This window comes from Capsicum annuum, chromosome 6 (assembly GCF_002878395.1).
Source record: "Capsicum annuum cultivar UCD-10X-F1 chromosome 6, UCD10Xv1.1, whole genome shotgun sequence".
Taxonomy (NCBI): Eukaryota; Viridiplantae; Streptophyta; class Magnoliopsida; order Solanales; family Solanaceae; genus Capsicum; species Capsicum annuum.
This window is the reverse complement of record NC_061116.1, coordinates 145,381,052-145,402,181: the sequence shown is the minus strand read 5'-3', so window position 1 is coordinate 145,402,181 and position 21,130 is coordinate 145,381,052. Positions and strand designations below refer to the sequence as shown.

General features: G+C 34.8%; 1 protein-coding gene across 1 annotated transcript in view; it reads right to left on the bottom strand.

Annotated features, from left to right (window-relative positions):
* LOC107873091 (probable gamma-secretase subunit PEN-2) overlaps nt 1-6,140 on the bottom strand; it is a 10,752-nt gene extending 4,612 nt beyond the window's left edge. Inside the window, exon 1 of the mRNA XM_016719817.2 lies at nt 5,545-6,140. Coding sequence (XP_016575303.1) covers nt 5,545-5,788 — 244 coding nt within the window. The 5' untranslated portion in view covers nt 5,789-6,140. The remainder of the gene's footprint in view (nt 1-5,544) is intronic.
* Between the last annotated feature and the right edge of the window lie 14,990 nt (nt 6,141-21,130).

The window sequence follows — 21,130 nt, the reverse complement described above, 5'->3', positions numbered from 1 at the left end:
GAGTCGGTCCCTTATGTTTTGTTATTGTACAGGAGTCATGTGTGGGCGAGGGTTTGTCCCGACCCTAGTTATGTCATGTATATCCTAGAGGCTTTGTAGACACAAGGAAGGGTAAAGTCATGGAAGTTTATATAGTGATGTTATATTTGTATATGTGGTGGCCCCGACGGCCAAGTATTATATGTATATATATATTTGTGCGTGTTGTGCTGATACAGGTAATTAGACCCTTCTATATGCAACGAAATGCTGTCCAAATTTTTGGTGACATGTAAGTGAAAGTACAGGTATCTGAACGGGTTCTCCCGGGCCTTCTCGGCTTCGGGTGCCAGTCCGGCCCGATGGAATTTTGGGGCTTGACATTATTCCGGAATTATTAATTAGTAACGGGATAAGTTATCCCTCCCTCTTGGAGGTATAATAATACTTGGATAAGTTATCATTGGTTAAAGTAATTAAAATGACCAAAGTACCCCCATAGACCCTTTTTATAATCACTTTTCACATCCATGCATATTCACAATATTTTTAATACCATTTATAATAACATTCAGAACATCCACTACTCATTATTTTATGATATTTCTTCATATATTTTATTTAAAAAATTACACTATATAAATATATTTTTTATTTATGAATATATTATACGTTAAATTTATTTGCATAATTATTATGTTTATTTATATATTTTGATTTCTCTTAAGAATAATAAAAATGTTGACTCCACTGTTGAATTACATATTTTAAATTAAATAGTTTTTTAATCACTTAAAAATTGATATTGTATATATCAACTAAAATGAATTTTAATATTCGATATTATATGAGTGATATGTGTTTAAATGAAGTGTTATAAACAACAAATCTTATTTTACTGTAACAAACTTAAGCTGAAAGTTTTATTTCAGACTAAATAAAATGTAGTAAGATTTTTATTTAAACACACACGGCATAATCAAAGAAAGACATACACAAAAAAATTTAAGTTTAATAAGATGAAAGTTTTATTTTTAAATACACATGATATGATTACGGAAAATGCACACACATAGAAAAGTTAAAGTTAAATAAGATGAAAGTTTTATTTTTAAGAATGAATATTTAAAGCTTGAAAAGAAATTATATGAAAAAAGCTAAATAAGATGGAGGGTATTTTTGTAATCGACTAACTTATTCTTAGAAGTTATACCATGCATATTACTTTGAATACAACAAACCAAAACACTCAATAAAAAATAATCCCACCATAATTAATCCCAGTATAACTAATCTCAGCATAACTTGTATTCAAACCAAACGACCCCTTAGAGATAATTCTTTTGAAATTGCTGGACTCTGATAAAATCCCTATTATTCGATTTTAACTTTAGCAATATAGAAATATTGATTGCATTCAACACATAGACAATCTATCCTAGAAGAGCTTGCAGGAATGCTTAGTCGTAACACTGGTTCCCTCCCAACCGCTTATCTTGGAGTACCCCTGGATGCCGCATCTGGATCTACGTCTATTTGGGATGGGGTGATTGAGAAGTTCGAGAAAAAGTTGGCATCATGGTCAATGGGTGGGAGAGTGACACTGATTAACAGCATGCTAGACAGTATTCCAACTTACTACATGACTCCTATTTCCCATACCTAGCAAAATATTAAAGCAACTTGATAGGATCAGGAGGAATTTCTTATAGGAGGGTAACAAGGATCACAAGTTTCACCTGGTAAAGTGGATTAAAGTGATGATGCCAAAACAAATGGGAGGATTGGACCTAAAAGATTTATCTCTTCACAATGAATGCTTACTCATGAAATGGATATGGAGGTACACTTAGGTGGATCAAACTCTATGGAAGGATATCAACGAAAACATGGAGTCAAAAATCATTGGTGCTCCAAGCTGTGCAACTTAAAGATGAGTATATTCATGGTGTAGTCCTACGGAAGAGTATATGCAAGCTTAAAGATGAGTTCTTTCAAAACACACAGTTGGTAGCAGGTAATGGTATACATATCAGGTTTTGGAAGGATGGGTGGCTGGACAATATCATTCTGATAGAGGAATTCCCTAGGCTATTTCAAATTACATGTGAACCAAATTCTTCCATCTCACATAATAGGGAAGACAACACTTGGAATGTACTATTCAGAAGGAACCTGGAACCTGGAACCAACTGGATTGGGAAATCGAAGAAGTGGTCAACTTGTTCTCTAGGCTAGAAGGCCAGGTGATAAATGTCCACGAAGCAGACAAGTTAAGGTGGGTTAGTGACAAGGATGGTAAATACTCGGTGAAAGCAAGCTATGTAAACTCATTTGCTCCTAATGGAGTGCTTGATAACAGGCCATGGAAGTTGATATGGAAGACAAAGCTCCCACCAAAGATCATATGCTTCAGCTAGACAGCTCTTCATGAAGCTTGCCTCACTCAACATAACCTTAAGCAAAGGAAATTTCAAACTGCCAATAGATGTTACATGTGCCGTCAGAACATTTGAGTCCAACAATCATCTATTTTTACATTGTACAGTTGTTGCTGGCTTATTGTGTATGTTTCTGTCTATTTTTAATATTAATTGGGCAATGCCACGTAGCACCAAAGAGCCTTTAAGTGTAGGTGCAATTGGAGAGTTGGTAAGTCCATCAAGCCAATCTGGAAGATGATGCCTGCTAGTATTTGTTGGTGCGTATGGTCAAAAGGAACAACAAATGTTTTGAAGGTTTATCAACTCCAAATCGCTCCCTTAAGGCTAGGTGTCTTTTGTATCTATATAGTTGGCATAACCTTTCACCCATAGATTCCCAAGAACTTTTTGAACTTTGCTAGCTCCTTGGTATTACTGTAGCCTTTTTTGTTTTTCAACTAATGAACTATTGTCATTCTCCTAACTTTTTGTACTATTCTGCATCTTCTTAATGCCAGCAATGAAATTTCTTATTACTTCATCAAAAAAAAAAAAAAACATGCACAATCTATCATCCATCTAAAGTCAAAAGAAGGGCTACCACTAAATGCTTTTTAGATAAAGGGGAGTTGATAGCTGCTGAAATATACCTTTGCACAATAAAAGGTTTTGAGTTGCAGAAGTGACATGATACACTACTGGGAAAAAATTAGACTTCATTCTTTTGAGTATCTTGCCACGATGGCATTCTCCTTAAGATAAGCACAACACATGCATTATTCGAATTTGTGTAGGAAATAGGTTGTTGACAAAGCATATTGCATATCCATCACTTGTAGTAGTGGAAGGATCAAAAAGATATTCTATCCCCCTCTAACACAGTTAACTCTTAGTAACAAAAGCAGAAAAGGAGTACTAAACATTAGGACCGACAACAAGGTGACTGTCATATTCTTTTCCTTTTAGTAAGAGTGGTTCCATAACCAGCTTGCAAAAGTAACTGTCATATCATATCGTCTTATTCCTCTAAAATACACAGAATCTGAATACTTCATATTCCCAATGTTTTTCTCAGTACTGTATGCCAAGCAACCAACATTTAAAGTACCGCAAAGAAAGTTCCCTTGTTTCATATAAAATACAAGCATCTATTTTAGAAGTTACTATTCATAATCACAGAACTCTTTGAAGTATAACAAGCTGCTTTCCTCATGTACCCCAAACACATAAACAGTCTGTTAACTAATTTTCTACATGCGCTTAACCCCAAACATATTTTTTGATGGGTTAAATGTAACTTTTGATCATAAGACCAGCACAAAGAGAGTGAAGGGGAAGTTATAGCCAAAATGATTCATTAATTACATGCTGTGTACTAAGTGGCTATGTGCTAATAAGTCACTTAACCCCAAAAAACTAATTATTTTCTCCACACAATTCAATCCAAGCTTTCTCAAGCATGCTAGTTTCCAATTAATCTACTTCATATTTATCGTATAAGTAATTTTATTTTTAAGCAATGCTTTGGTATACAATCCTAAGCCCTAGTACCAGTGTTTTACTACTCAAACTTGTACGCTCAAATCCGGCTAACCACCCTAGAGATCAAAAAGTACAACTTATAACACCTGGAAAATGCTTATCATCCAACTAAATTTAATTTGTTTTCCATGTAAACACAACCATCCCAGGAAAATAGAGGGTATATAACATCTGGAAAATGTTCTTTTACTTTGAGAAGGTAACATAACATCCGGAAAATGTTTCATTTTTTTTTTTGAGATAATCATCTGGAAATGTTTCACTATCCAACTAAACATAATACAGATACAGCTGTAAGAAGTCTCTTCATTTAAACAAAGAAGTCAACTCTAAAACATGGATGTCATTTGGCTTATATTTCTTGAATATCAAGCAGTTTTTGGTAATCACTCTTAACATTAACTTCGTTACAAAGAGTGATTGATTCGAAGTACAAGGTTTGATGATTAGCATCCTATAGAACCTGGAAAAAAACTTAAGACCCCTTTTCAACAATCCTGCCACCCGCCCAGACCTCAAAGGTTGTGAATTCTCACCTTGTGTAGCTATTCAATAAGCTTCTAAATCTATTGAGCTAGAGGCATTTACTCTAGTTTGGACCATCTGAGCTGCCTTAATAATGCAATCAACAAGTACCACAACAACATGATGCTAAAACACATCAGACTAAACGGGACAACTAGGAAAGATGTTTTATATTAACGATTACCCTTCATGAATTCATTTTCCAGATAATATTATTCCAGAAGAGAAATAAATGAAAGGTTCCACAAAACTTGAAGCGGCATAAAAATAGAAGCAAGAATTAACAGAGCATGAAAAGATTCAAATTGTGATCCGGATGGTAAGGTTCATTTTAACTATCTCATGGCTGATCCACACAACTGTTGGTTCTAGCTTACCAAAGACAAAACAAATAGGACGTATTCCACTTCAGTAACATAATGCTGAAACAGACCAAACTAAGCCCCCCACAACCCAAGAGCAAAGAGTACACACTCATCAAAACAGTAAACACACATAAAGTCCACATTCTGTCTCAATTAGTTTGACAGTATTTACTCGAGAAACAAACAACTTTTTTCTAACTACATTATTTTAAACATATTTAAAAATTTTGATTTACCTATGAATTTTGAATATAGAGTGTGTACGGTATGGAGCAAGGCGCACTGTCTCCTCTCCCTCAAAACCACCCACCCTCAACCCCAGCCCCCCCTCCCTTCCCCACCCCAACCCATCCACAAAAGTTTGTCTTAAATATATCCAAATGTTTTTAGGATAACATTTTTCACTTGCATACGGGACACAAGAAAATAAGTAACTCCTTGTTTCTCTTGGAAAATGTATTCCCTTCCTACCGGACACACCCATAATGTACATTACAAGTATTCTTTGAATGAAGTAAATTCTGTTAGAAGAACATTTAAGAATTCATGTCCTACTTCACAAAATTAGATGAGTTCGCCCTTATACTCGAAACCCCTTCAATTCTATTCGAAATAGGGCAAGCATAATTCACGAACCAAAGCTGCTGAAAAAAAGCAATTATGTAGTGGATCTCAATTATATATAGTTTTTTTTTTTTTACCAAACTTACATTGACGGAGATCTGGGTGATAATAGGAGGTAGGACGACGAAGGACAGGCCAAAAGTATAAGCAATTGACAGCCCAAAGCCAAGGGAGTAGTAAAAATCCAAACTTGAAGAATCTACGCGCCTGATCGACGGATTCCTGCTCTGTAAGACCCAGTGGTCCGTCTACCGTCGGCCAGTCAACTCTTAGGGGATTCCGGTTGCTCGCGGCGGAAGGGGGGGTGGGATTGGAGGGAGCCGCCTCCATATTCTGCTCGGAAAAGTTGTACTCCGATCTGCCTACACTTCTTGGCTCAATATTTTCATTAATTTTTGTCAGAATTTTAAATGCTTTTAAAAGATAAATTAAGGTAAAATGATTCCATTATCATGTATTATGTCTAAGTTGATAATTTACTTACATATTTGTGATTTAAACTTCTTAACCCACTAAAAAATAATATTTTAAATCTTTTGTCGGCCTACTCAGTTATTGCACAATCATGAACACATCATTAAATAGTTGCAAAATAATTTTCACGTATAAAATAAAGTATCTAAAGTATATGAAATTTTAGGTCATTTGAGACCTTCTTCTTCGCCCTTCGTCTCTTTCCTCCAAAATTTAAAATTACCCCCATTTTATATTTATTTAATATTTTGGTGTAGTTATAATATTTGATAGTTTATTTTGAAGTTTCTGATCAATTTATGGGGTCCGTTTTAATGGCTTTAGAGTTTTCTCAATTATGAACTTTTTTCTTCAATTTTTTGGGTGGTTTTGCTCTGTTTCGTATATAGTGTTGCTGTAGGTACTATTTGTAATGGTGATATGCCTTCAATGACATATATCGAGATTTTGATTAGAATTTAGGATTTTTTTCGTGAAATAATAATTGAGTCCAAAAACTTTGGGGATTTTGGTTTATTTGTTGTTTAATGCTCCTATTATACGTATATATTGCAGATTTGTGTCTTCAATGGCATGTTTTATTATTTTGATTATATTTTAGGGATTTTTAGGTAAATTTAGAATTGGGTCCGAAAATTTTGGGGCTTTTAATTTTTTTTGTTGTTTAATACTCCTATTAAACATGTTTATAACAGTTTTGTGCCTTCAACGTCATGTTTTGTTATTTCGATTACATTTTAGGATTTTTTTGGTAAAATCAGAATTGATTTTTTTATTTTTTATTTTTAAAAAAAAAAAAAAGACTTTGTGGATAATTGAATAATGTATATATTATCTTGTCATTGTACAAGTTTTTTTAAATAAATAGACATAATTGTAACACTTCAATTCACCTATGGGAGAGTTTTTTTGTCAGATCCTGATCTAAGGTATGCAAATGGAGTTCGTATTTCAGATAAAGTTAGAGTAGATGTTGATGAGCTTCATGTTATGTTATTTCATAACTTAGCAGCAAATTTTGATGTGAAAAAAATTAAAACATTTTGGTGTAGAGTAAACAAAAAGGGCTATTATTACAGTTTAGAAAATGATGTTATGTTTTAAGACTTATTAGTGGTTTAAAACATGGAGATTTGGTTAATGTATATGTTGTTCACAAAATTAGTGAACCTATAGTTGTTAATAATGATGTAGCAGCCACTCCACCATTATTACTATTTAGTAATGGTAATATGGCAGCCCCTTCTGAAACTGGTAGGGCTGATGTGTCTTCATCTCATCCATTGAATATAAATAAAGATGAATATATAAATGAAAATCAGCCTCCTAGGGTAGACAAAGGAAAAACTAAGATTTCTTGTGAAGACTTAGGTGAAGGTCAAGTTAATGATTTCTCCACATACCATCTTCAAACATCTGATTCTGAATTAGATTTAGATATCACTGATTCTGATGGTGATTCACTTTATGATGTTCATGAAAACATTGATGAGTTGAGTGATTTTGATGAAGAGTTGCTTCAAACTAGGAAGTTTAACATTGAAAAACAAGCAAAAGAAAAGGCTGATAGGGTGAATCTAGATGAGATACCATCTGAACCAGAAGGTATAGATATTGGTTTTGAGGATATTTGTAAGAATAAAAGGGGTTAAATATGAAGGTAAACTGGGTGGGGAAGACCCTTATTTTGATAGTTCAGATCCGGATAGTGGCATTAGTGATGAAGAGGGAGGAGATTCTGTTGATGATGATGAAGTGGTAGATCCACTACCTAGAACTTCATCTAGCAAGATCTACTTTGATAAAACTGCAAAGAAGGTATGTTTTCAGTTGTATATGGTTTTTCTGAATGCTGATGAGTTTAGAAAAACACTGCAGAGTTACTCTATTAAAAAAGGTGTGAACCTTAAGTTGAAACATAATAAGAAGGAAATGGTAAGGGAAAAGTGTAAGCATAAGGGTTGTCCTTGGGTTATTCTTGAAAGTGTTGATAACACAAGAAATTTTAGTGTGAAAACTTATTTTCCTATACACAAGTGTTCTAAAAGGACGATTAGTAAGCATTACAAGAATAGGATAATGACTGATCTATAAATAAAATTGCATCAGATTGAAGCACTTTTAAGAAAGGACTATGGGCTATATGTTAGTAAAACAACATGTAGAAAGGCAAAAATCTAAATTATAAATGAACATTTTAGAGATTTTGTTGAAGAGTTTGCTAGGTTGTATGACTATGCTGAGCAGTTGGGGACCACCAATCCTGGTACCACTGTATCTATTAGGACATCCAAGAATGCAATTCTAGAAAAAGAGGTGTTTATGGGCATTTACATTTGTCTTGGGCCTTAAAAAGTGGATGGAAAAGGGCTGCAGAAGAATAATTGGTTTAGATGGTACCTTTCTCAAAGGTGTATGTAAAGGTATCTTGTTGTCTTACATTTCCAAAAATAGAAATAACCAAATGTACCCTGTAGCATGGGATGTGGTTGATAAAGAAACCAAGGACACATGGTTTTGGTTTCTTAGGTACATCAGCCATGATTTAGAACTTGAAGAAAATGAGGGTGAAGGCTTGACAGTAATGTCTGATATGCAGAAGGTATGAAGTTTCATATTTTTCAGTTATTTATTTTTAAGTTTGCTGCAGTGATGCCATTAATGTATAACTACTGTTTTATATGTTTTGATAGGGTCTTCATTTGGAACTTACTAATTTGTTGCCAAATGCTGAGCATAGATGGTGTGCTAGACATATATGGGCCAACTAGAAGCAGGTTTGGAGTGGTGAAAAAAGGATAAAAAAATTCTGGCAGGTTGCAAAGGGCCCCATTTGAAGTGTATTTGCAACAGGAACTTAATGAAATGAGAGAGCTGGGTGTTGAAATTGTGGAAGATTTGCTCAAGTACAACAAAGAGGCATGGTGTCGGGCTTTTTTAAAGGAACATAACAGGTGTGATGTGGTTGCGAACAACATGTGTGAGACTTTCAATAGTTGGATTTCAGCTACTAGGTTCAAAATAATTATCAATATATTGGAGGAAATAAGATGCAAAGTCATGGAAAGAATGAATCAAATGAGAGATTTTTCTAAAAAATGGATCAGTGATGTATCACCAATGACTATAGAAGTTCTTGTAGAGAATGGTGAATATGCAGCCAAGTGTGAGGTGAGGTTTAATGGTGATATGGGCTTTGAGATTGATGATCCACCTTAGACATATGTTGTTAATATGAAAAGGAAGCAATGTAGTTACAAGGGATGGAATGTAGAGTCATTTGTTGATCACTGGTATCAAAGAAAAACATACCTGAAGGCATATGATAAGTATATTCAACCAATGACAAATTTTAAGATGTGGTCAAGAAGCACAAAACCACCAATTGAACCACCTGAGATTACTCCCATGCCAGGAAGGCCAGGTAAAAATAGAAAAAAAGCCAAGGATGAACCTGTAAAAAGAAGTTTGGAAAGGCTACAAGAAAGGAAAGAAAAATGACATGTTCTGTGTGCAAGTGTATTGGACACAACAAGAAAGGATGCCCAACTTTGGTAAGCTAATTCTTTTCTTATTGATGAATCTCTCTTTCTGAATTATTTTTGACCTTTACAGATTATTTTTGTAGAAAAAAGATTTCAGTAGTAGCTTTGGCAGTCAACCAAGTGTGCAAGCAAGCACTAGTACTGCAGCAACTGCTGAGAAAGATACAAATGCTTCAACAGCTAAAGAGATGTCTGTAAATGCTAAATCAAGCAACAGAAGGTCTCCAGGAAAGACTGTAAATGCTCACAGTACACCAAGTGGTATAGGAAGGCCTGTAAATGCTCACAGTGCACCAAGAGCTGCAGGAAGACCTGCAAATGCTGCATCAGTTAGTGGTGTGAGGCCTGCAAGTGCCTCAACAGCTGATATAAGGCCTGCAGCTGTTGTGATGCCTACTACCACTTCAGCAGTAGGTGATAATGCTACACAATCTACAACTCAGCAGTCTACTAGTGGTGTTGGTGCCCAAAAAAGAAAGACTAGTACAACTTTAAAAGGTGGTGCAAATCTTGTATATAAAAGACTAAGGCTAAAAAAGGCAAAAAAAAGCTGATTTTGGTGTGTTATTTGGACCAAGTGGCAGTGTGGTAGAGAGGGTAAGTTTCCTATAGTGTAATTTACATTTAACTGGTATTAATTAGTGCATCTATAATTAATTTTTTTATTTTTATAGTCTGGAAATACTGATAGAGTGTTGCATAGTCCAACACTTATTAGTTAATTTTCAACTAATATTGACTTGGGTTTCAAACCAAATGGACTAAGGTGGAAGGTGGAGTTGCAGTAACTCAAAGATAGCTACAAGAACAGAGTTACAAAATATCAAAGGCAAAATCATCTACAACCACTCAAGCCACATCAAGCACTCAAGCCAGCAAAAATCAGTCCATACCAAGCACTCAAGGAACACATTAATTTTCTCTTTCTATATTGATCCCAAGTGTTGTTAAGATAATGTTTTTAAGACTTTTGGTGCATTTCTCATTTAAGATGTTGTTAAGACAAGTTTTTTTAAGTCAACTCTTGCTAAGACATTATATATTGCAAATTTCTATGTTGCAAAATGGATTTTGTCATTAAATTTAAATTTTATTTTCATTGCACATAGCAACTGCATAGATCAAGCCATCTTAAATATAACAGTGATAACAATAATGATAGAAACCAGATGACAACAATAATGATAATAGTGATATCAATACTAATGCTTGATCTTTCATGTCTTCCATACCTTCCATGTCTTCCCAGTCCTTGTTTTCTTTGTTGCCTTCGATGTCTCCCTTTATATTGTTCATTTTCATCAGCCCATTGAAAGAATCCACAACCATTACCAACTTGATATTTTTGACAGCCCCAAAACATTCTGCCGGGGTTGGTTGGTGTTCTTGACTTCTTAAGTTTCGTGTAAAGTCCACAATAATAAATTCGAACTATCATGGTGTTGCAAAAAATTACATACAAAAATTAACTTTCCAATATTACAAACACAACAGGAAAAAAAATTAAAGAAAAAGAACTCAGAGAGAGAAAAAAGGAGAAAAAATAAAGAAGAATGGAGAAAAGAAAGCTCAAATTGCTCCAACAATGGTGTTGGAAGAAAATGAGGAAGAATGAGCATTTATAATGTCCTTTTTTATCGTTGGAGGCCCTTTTTTGAGGGCTAACGCACGCTAGGAGCTTACGAAACACGCTCCTATGTGGTCCCATCCACATAGGATGCCAAATCAGAACATGTGTTTAAAATGTTGTTTTTTAGTGGGTTCAAGGGTCCAGCAACAAATATGTAAGTAGAAGTGTCCAACTTATAAAACGGACATAGTACAGGGGTCCATCAAACCATTTTTGCCATAAATTAAAATGAGGCTAATAGCCTATTCAAGATTGGTTTTTACATTTTTTTAAAAGGAAAAGTTTTTGATAAATTTGTAAAAGTACTTTTAAAAAGAAGTAGAAAATTTAAGCTTTAACAAAAGTAGAAAATTAATTATTATGACAAAAATATACCTTTCACACGCAATACACATTTTAGAATATCTTATAAGTTTGATTTTAGAATTTTATAGTTTATATTTATGTAATAATTCTTTATTTTATTTTATTATTAATATATATTTTTTTTTTACTTTTTTACAATAAATCAAAAATATCATAGATGGTGATGATCGAAGAATATATAACTCTTTATTTTTTATCATGAATGATAATAAATGACAGAAAAATCATGTTGCAAGACCAAATGGTATTTTGCCAGAACTTGTAAAAAATTTTCGCAAATATTTAATTTTAATAAATAATTAAAAATATTATAATAGATATTTAAAATAGTAAAAATCTATTGATATATGTCATTTTTGTTCATTTGTCTCTCAAAAATACTTTTTGAAAAGATTACCCAAGCACAATTTGTTTATCAAAAGCACTTTTCAAATGAATTTATCAAACATAATTTTTTTCCTTAAAAACACATTACTAAAAAGCTATTTTATAAAAGTGTTTCTCAAATAAGCATTTTTATAACAACAATCTCAAACGGACTCTAAGAAGCCTCTTTTATTGATAAACAAAAAAAATTATTCAAAAATGGCTTAGACTAGAACAAAGATTTGGCCCAAAAGAAAAAGAGGAAAGTCGATAAAAAAGAAAATAAAAGGAATTCAGATAAGGAAAAAATAAAAAGCACCAGAAGATCAAGAGGATGACAACAACGGAGGTCCTTATGATTATGAAGCTGCACCTCTTCCAATGATATCTGCTAACAGAGCTTAAATCACCTGCAAAGACAAACATACCTCCATTCTTCAGTTATCAATTTTCAAAAGCTATAAAACTTCTTAGGTAGGGTTATCAAGTTTTCAGTTTTGGATTTGAAACTGCATAGGTGAATCCAATAATATTGTTATACCTCATTCTCTCAAGTCACTGTAGAACTTACGACTCATCCCTCAAGTTATGAAGACTCATCACGAGTCATATGATGTAGTCGTAACCAAGATAGTGTAAAATAATTGAAGTTTCTGGTCACTTGATGACTTGACCCTATGAGTCGTTACTAGATGTTACGATTCGTATAATGGGGGTAGTAAGGCCAGCAATGTTGGTTCTCTAAGTTTCTGTCTAAGTTCCGAGTAGTTGCTACAAGTCGTGGTGACATATTATGAGTCGTAAGATATGACTCGGATCCAGACTAGTGCATACTTTCTTTGATTCTGCCAAGGTTACATGTTGCTAAGTCCACTTGTAACCAAATGTTACGAGTCTTGAGATGACTCATAATGAATGATGGTCGAGTTTCTATAAGTTCAGTTGAGGGGCCTTTTGGTCTTTTTTCTCTTAAAACTTCCAACCCACGACTTATTACTTAAGAGAGGTGTTATTTTCCTCTATTCCCAGTCAATTAACAACACTTCTTCTCCTTTCATTCTCAAGAACAAGAATAGGGTTTCTTTCACAAGGACATCTTTCAAGTTTCTAAGTTCAGATTCTCTTTACAAGCCAAGTAAATCCAGGTATGTAGGTTTTGAACAAGGGTACTCTTTTATCCTTGTGCCCAAAAAATTTGATCTTTAAAGTTGAATTTACATGATTTAATTAGGGTTCATACCCAAGTTCTCATATTTTGAAGTATAGCATTATCATGTTATTGAAGGATTTAAGTGCATAAAAGTTTTTATATATTCATGTTTTGAATTGCAAGATTTCTATTATGATTTGAATTTCATTAGTTTGACTTAAATTTTGATGAAAGACTTCTATGTAATTATTGATCATGATATCTTGTTAAAAGTTCTATGAAAGAAAGTATGAAAGGAAAGGCTTAAGCATAAGCGCCGAGTTTACAAAAAACATAAGTTTTTAAGTTTTAGTTACATGTACTACAACATGATTAAAGTTTAGCTTGATAATTTGATATAAGATAAGACTTGAAATCCACAAATGTTCTTTCTAATTTTCATTTAAGTCTAGAGAAGCATAATTTAAGTATGAGTATATATATATATATATATATATATATATATATATATATATATAGGAGTGGTATTCAATACCGAGAAGGGAATGTAGATGAGTGTATCCTAAATTCATATAAACTATGATCCACCGTACGTTGAAGTCCCAATATGGATTAAGTTCAGTAATCGCTAAAGTTAAGGTCCAATTGTGATGGCAAGGGTAGGACAGCTCTCTCCAATACGGGTAAGACGTTGGACTCCATGATAGCTCATATGGTTTATGTTGGTTAGAAGAATCTCCCATAAGAAAGACTAAAAGAAAAGATTTTAGAAACTAAGTGTGATGATTTACTAAGTTTATTTAGCATGCTTTGTTTATCATGTTTTTATGATTATATAGTTTTTAGATCTACTCAAGTCCAAGGTGAGTCCTCTATACTTAGCATGCATGGTTTGAAAGTATATATGTATAAAAATCAGTTTATGTTTTTACTTATGCATTCACCCCTATATAGTCAGTATATTCCAAAGTACTGACTCACATATATATGTCTATATGCTACATTATCTTATAATGTAGGTTATGGTACTCGTTTTCGATAGCACAATTGGTCACGGGCATCACTTCCTATATCCCGACTTTTGGTGAGTTCTCATAGTCTGAGGATCTAGCTCATCAAATTCTTGGTTGCTGATGAAAGTTACTTTAGTTACTTGATTTCATATTTTATCTGGGTCAGCTGGGGTCTGTCCCAGTGGCTCTCTAGTTAGTAGTAGAGGCTTGTCAGACTATGCACCTTCCAGTTTAAAGAGTTTGTTTATGACTTCAAGACTTTAAGTTGAGAATAAGATCTTAAGTTGCCTCCTCCCATATTAATATGTATGTGTTAGTTTACTTTTCATAAAAGTTTTAAATTATATAGATGTCAAGGGTTAGATTGGCGCTATTTGTAGTCCTAGGCACCGTGTGACGTCCAGGGGTTACTCCTGGGTCATTACAAACTTGGTAACAAGCCTAAGGTTTTAAAGAGTCCTAGAGAGTCAGAAAAGTTGCATTACGTAGAGTCTTAATCATGAGTGTAAATTACGCCATATTTATGAGCAAGAAGCTACGAGATGAGTTAGGAATCATCCTCTCTTTCATGATCTATCGTGCTTGAAGTTGTCACTATCTATTTTAATTCGTGCTTTTGTGTGATAGAATATGCCTTCTTCTCGAGCTGACGCTCGCAGAAACGATGACCAAGCACCACTACACACAGTCTCTCTGAATAAAAATATCTCATGCTGAATTTTGGGTTGCTTTTTGAGCGTTGGCCCAAGCTGTGAATACTAATGTTTAGGGGAACCAACATGTAGCAGTCCCACTTTAGAAAAATGGTAACTTAGCTGTAGTCAGGATTTAGAATTTTATGAGAATGAATCCACTTAAATTCCAAGGGTCAAAGGTGGATGATGATCCTCAACTCTTTATTGACGAGGTAAACATTATTACTTAGACCATGCATGTTACTAAAGACAAGCGTGTGGAATTGGCATCTTATCGGTTGAAGAATATTGATTATGTTTGGGTCGTTATATGGAAAGATGGTAGGTGTGAGAATACAACTCCTATAAGTTGATAGGCATTTTAGAGTGCTTTTGTAGACAAGTTCTTTCTTAATGAGATGAGGGAGGCCAAGGTGGAGGATTTTATGAATCTGAGGCAGGGCTCGATGATAGTGAAGGAATACTGCCTTAAGTTAACTCAACTAGCTGAGTATGCCCTAGAGTTGTTAGCTGACTCTAAAACTCATATGAGTAAATTTGTTACTGGGGTATCACATGGTCAAAGAGTGTCAGACTGTCATGTTGATAGGATATATAGATATTGCTTGATTGATGATGCATGCGCAATAGATTGAGGCAGAGAAGTTGAAAGAAACAGAGAAGAGTAACAAGAGAACTAGGACTGGAAAATTTGAGCACAATCAACAAAGGTCCAGAGGGGGAAATTATTTGTAGTTTCAGGGCCACTTATTACTGCCTGCACCATCCTCAGCCAATGCCCCTACACCTAGGACCAGGTAAGAGCCGTGGGGCAGGACTTTGAATTCTAGGTCATAGAATAGTATGGTCGGGAAGCCCATTTATTCGACATGTGTAAAGTGTGGTAGGACCCATCCTAGTAAGTGTTTGATAAGCAAAGAGGGTTGCTATAGTTATGGCAAGGTAGGATACAGAATCAAGGAGTGCCTATATGCTAAGTAGGGAAGTAAGGATGTTCGTTCTCAGACTTACGCTACAGATTTAGCAGCTCAGTGTAACTCCCCAAATCTGGTACCTAAAACGTTACACGGTGCTCATAATCCCAAAGGACCACAGGCTAACCTATGACTGATATCTGTAACTGAGCACTGAATAATATACTATAAATATGCAGAATATAAGTTGTAAGGCCATAAGGTTTAAAACTGAACTAATACTGAATATAAAACAATGTCTATAATGGGGTTAACAATACCCAAAATTAAAATAAATTGTCTGAAACATGTTGTATTCTGAAATCCTCTAAACTGTCTGAAATCTTTGGAGTTGATGAGACATATCCCCAACTAACTCTGAACTACTGAAATAATAAAGTAATAAAATAATCATGCTATCCTCGAATGATGAGGAATCACTGCTAGTCTGGCTGCTGAACATCTGATCTACTAAGGATGCTCGAGAACTCGTGCTTCTAAACCTATGGTATAAAACACCATAGCGCAAATGTGTCAGTACGTTGAATATACTGGTATACAAGTGAGGTAGGATGAATGTAAGGGGTTCATAAGTATGAATAATACTAACTGACTGAATAACATGAACATGAGAATACATGCATGAATACGTAGTTGTAACTGAATTCGTGATAGTATTGAGTACTAAATTCTGACTACTGAGTCTACTAATAAATGGATTTACTAATATCTAGATTTATTAATACTGGGATACTGAGTAACTAAGTCTACTAAATACTGAGGGACTAATATTATCTTACTGATAACTGAATGACTATTTCTGATAATTCTGATTATGAAGAACTGGTCTGATTGACTATATCTAACAGTCCTAAAACTGAATACTGATAACATGAGTTACTGATAACTGATATAGCTAATACTGAATGACTGTATCTGACAGTCTAGATTCCAATTGAACTAGCTGAGTTTCGTACTGTACTGAGTTGACTATATCTGACAGTCCTAAAATTCTGAAGAACTATTTAAGTTCTATTACTGTGAGTAAGTCTGAAACTGTAACTGTGGGAAGTAGTCATCTAACCGACATGCCCTTAATAATGTGTTATAGCTGTGTTGGGGTCGAATCTGTAACTCTAATTGAAAGGGTGTCAATACCGCGCCACTGGTAAGGCAAACTGTGGGTGACCCTCATCTGACAGTGTCCCCAAAAGAGAATGGTAGGACCCTCATCTGACAGTGTTTATCTACCCCATCAACCCTCATCTATCGGTATTTATGTCTCAATCTATGATAGCTACATAGTTCTGGAATGCAAGGAGTGCTTTTAAGGATTATAGCCTCAACTGTCAGTATGTGCGCTCATCCTTGGGTTCACTCGGTGCTAAATCTTACTCCCATCTGAATAGACACTGAACATGATTATTGAACTGAATTGGACTAAGTTCATTGAGTTTTGTTGAATGACGAAATACTACTGAGATTACTGAAGTACTGAGCTTTCTGAGATTATTTGGATTACTGAGTTTACTAAGTTTTCCTGAGTCACCTGACTGACTGAATTCTACTGAACATGGCTTGACTGAGGATATCATAAAAATATGACACAGGCTCTAGGCACATAGCTAAATTGTCGGGTACAAGTACCCTAGGACTCGAAAGCATGAAACTGACAAGGCATGACATTCTTAAATACATAACTAACATCACCAATCTATAATACAATAGGTTAGGGATTTCATGAAATACATGGTTATCACAACTTATACATGAATAGGATTGTATGTGAACATAGTATAATTTCATTAGTCTAATTCATAAGCAATCCAACAAACATTTACAAGGCACATTTATAGCATGAGAGTTCTTTGAACATAAGGGTAAAGCATGAATCCATCACTTAAGTCACAATTGAACTATATTGCATAATTTCTATTCTCTTAGGCATTTTATCAAACACCTAGGATGCATAATTTAGGGCATAGTCACGACCATCAAATTAATACAGAAAAACTCTGTATTTCAACTCAGTTTCACATGTTTCAAACCACACACTATCATAGGTTCATGAACAACACATAAAGATTCCAACTTGGGAATCATAGAACTATAATCATATGAATATAATCAACCCACAATAAAATATTCATAATACAAGATTTAAAACTTGATTCTTGAGCTTCATGGATGAAAGGAATCCATGAATGAACACTGTGCAGACCTTAGAAAGAAAACCTTAAAGGTTCTTGGAGTTTCTTAGATAGATTTTTTTAAATTGACCTTGATTCTCAAGAGCTAGGATTTTTCCAAGTATGAGAGAGAATGTCTTAAATTTTGGGGGAGAATTGAATAATTAGTAGCTAAGGACATTTTTAGGGCTTAAATCCCACATTTGGGTGGAATAAAATCATAGAAAAATACCCATTTAACCTTGGACGCGTCTTTTAATTTTCATCAGAATTTCTCAATTTGGAAGGCTGACGCGACGCGGTGCTATCGCGCCGTGTCACTGGAAATTACCAACTGGAAACTGGGCTGACAGCGCGATGCGGTAAAATCGTGTTGCAATACTGGATGGGACTTGGAGGTTTAGCGAGATGCGGAGACATCGCACTGAAATACTGGAAAAAGGACAATTCTGAATTTGAGCCTTGGCGCGACACGCCATAATCATGGAGGCTCACTCGATTTTGATGATTGCCATTTTGGCCTGCTCCGCGAAGAGTTGATGGCTCAGGTGATACACTATCTCACTAAAAAAGCTCTAACTCTTCGCTCGGGTGTTTGATTTGGGCGAATTTAGTATCGATAGAAAGCTTATTCAATTTTCCACATGATAAAAAGTAAAAATCTTGAAAATACCACATGTATAAAAATGGATTCATCTTTTAAATAAATTCTTTAACATTTTTGGGATGAATTTAAGCTGGGTAGAAATACGGGGTATTACACTCATCTAGGCTGCCTAGTCCTTCCACAGGGTGCATCATCCAGTACCGATGGCGATTAGTGCCAGAATTGGTTCTATGTTTTTCCATCCCGTCAGGAGCAAGAGAGTTCACCATATATTTTCATTGGTATGCTTCTTGACTTTCACCTTGATGTATATGTGTTGCTAGACCAGGGTCAAATCTCTCCTATGTAACTCCACTTATTGCTAAAAATTTTGGGGTAAGCCCTTCTCTGTCTCAACCCTAATGGGTAAGTCAGTTATCACTAGGCGAGTTTATAGGAAATTTCCTATTACTGTTCTCTACAAAGTCACACTAGAGAATTTAATAGAGATAGAGATGATAGGTTTCAATGTTATTTTGGGTATGGATTGGCTCCATTCATCTCCATTCATGTTATTTATCAATAAATTATTGCACCTGCATGGTGAAGTTTTAGTTTCCTAATGAGACAGTTTTTGAGTGGGAGGATAGTTTTGTGTCTTCCAAAGGTCATTTCATCTCCTATCTTAAGGCCAGAAAGTTAATATCAAAAAGGTGTATTTACCATTTAGTTTGAGTCAAAGATATTAATTCTGAAACCCCATGGTTCAATCAGTCCATGTAGTCAATGAGTTCCTAGAGGTTTTTCCCAAATATCTGCCAGGGGTACCTCTAAACAGAGAAATAATGTTCGGTATTGATCTCCTTCCTGACACTCAGCCCATCTCTATCCCTCCATATCAGATGGTTCCAACCGAACTTAAAGAGTTAAAGGAAAAGCTTAAGGATCTCTTAGATAAGTATTTCATCAGACCCAGTGTTTCTTTGTGGGGCACTCTAAGTTTATTCATGCATAAGAAATATGGCACTCTCAGAATATGCACAGACTATAAACAGCTAATAAGGTTACCATCATGAATAAGTAACCCATTCCTCTAATCGATGATTTATTCGATTAGCTTCAAGGTGCCCGATGGTTTTCCAATATTAACCTTAGCTCAGGGTACCACCAGTTGAAAGTCAGAGAGAGCGACATTTCGAAGACTTCTTTCTGAACAAGGTACAGTCATTTTGAGTTCGTGGTTATGTTATTTAGACTAACAAATACTTCTTCAGCCTTTATAGACTTGGTGAACATGGTCTTAAAATAGTACTTGGACATGTTCATCATCGTCTTTATAGATGACATACTGGTATATTCTCAGAGTGAGGAGGAACATGTGGATTATTTGTTGATAGTGTTACAAACCCTCAAGGACCGTCAACTGTATGCAACGTTTAGTAAGTGTGAATTTTGGTTGGAGTCTGTTACCTTCTTGGGACACGTCATTTTAGGGGCTTGTATTCATGTGGAACCTCAGAAGACTACTGCAGTAAAGCACTGGCCTAGACCCATCACTCTATCCGACATCAAGAGCTTTTTGGGTTTTGCTAGGTACTATAGAAGATTTATTGAAGGGTTTTCCTTCATAACCGCACCATTGACTAAGCTGATGTTAACATTCGAAGTTTATATATTAATAATGACAAACTAACAAGTGGATCCTTGCAGGATATTGAAAACTACTAATGGGGGAAGCCGACTCTAGGAATGGAAGGACATCCAATCATAAGAAGATCACTACACTAAAACAAGCATAGCAAAGAATGAAAGGACATCCAATCATACGAAGATCATGACACTCAAACAAGCATGGCAAGCAAATTAATTAAATATCTTGGAAATGGAAGGAGAATCACCATCCCAGAATCACAGCAGACTAGAACAACCAGAAAATCAATCAGGATCTAAACAAAAGGAAGGTAGGCCACAAACATCACATAGACATCAATCTCTAATAGACTAAAAAGAAAGATAGATCACAGACATATCTGATATGGATGTGATCCAAAATTGTATATAAACATATCTAATATGGATATATCAAATGGCTACAATCCTTAATCAAGGAATCAATTTAAATCCTTGATTGAGAAGAAATCTCTTGGGTTTCCTTGTGAAGAGTAGCAATCGAAGACTATAAATAATAAAGACTGAAGACAGACATGGGTTATTCAACTTCAAGGAGAAAATTCAAAGTGCCTCACTCTTAGTCTTACAAAGCTCTATAACTTTAGTTTACAATTGTTATATAAAGAGTAGGATCGAGTCAACTTTGTAACATCAACTGAAGTTGAAGTCTTCAAAACTTGTTTTCTACCATTGTACTTGAACTAAAATTTCAACGATCTAAGAAAACTTTGAAACCCAAGGGGACTGGACGTAGGCACTATATTGGAGTTATGAACCAGGATAAATCTTTATGTTATTACTTTACACTTTGTTATTTACTTACTTAACTGTTCTAAATTTAATCTGTTTGTGAAGTGTTCTGATCTGAAGGCAAGTTGATTGTGAAGAGTCAATAGTCGACTCACAAAAGAAAAGTTTAATTCACTCCCTTTGGAATTTTAATTGGTATCAGAGCAAGGTCTTACCAACTACATCGCTTAACCGTAAGTGATCAAAGATCAAATGGAAAATTATTAGATACCTGGTACTATTCT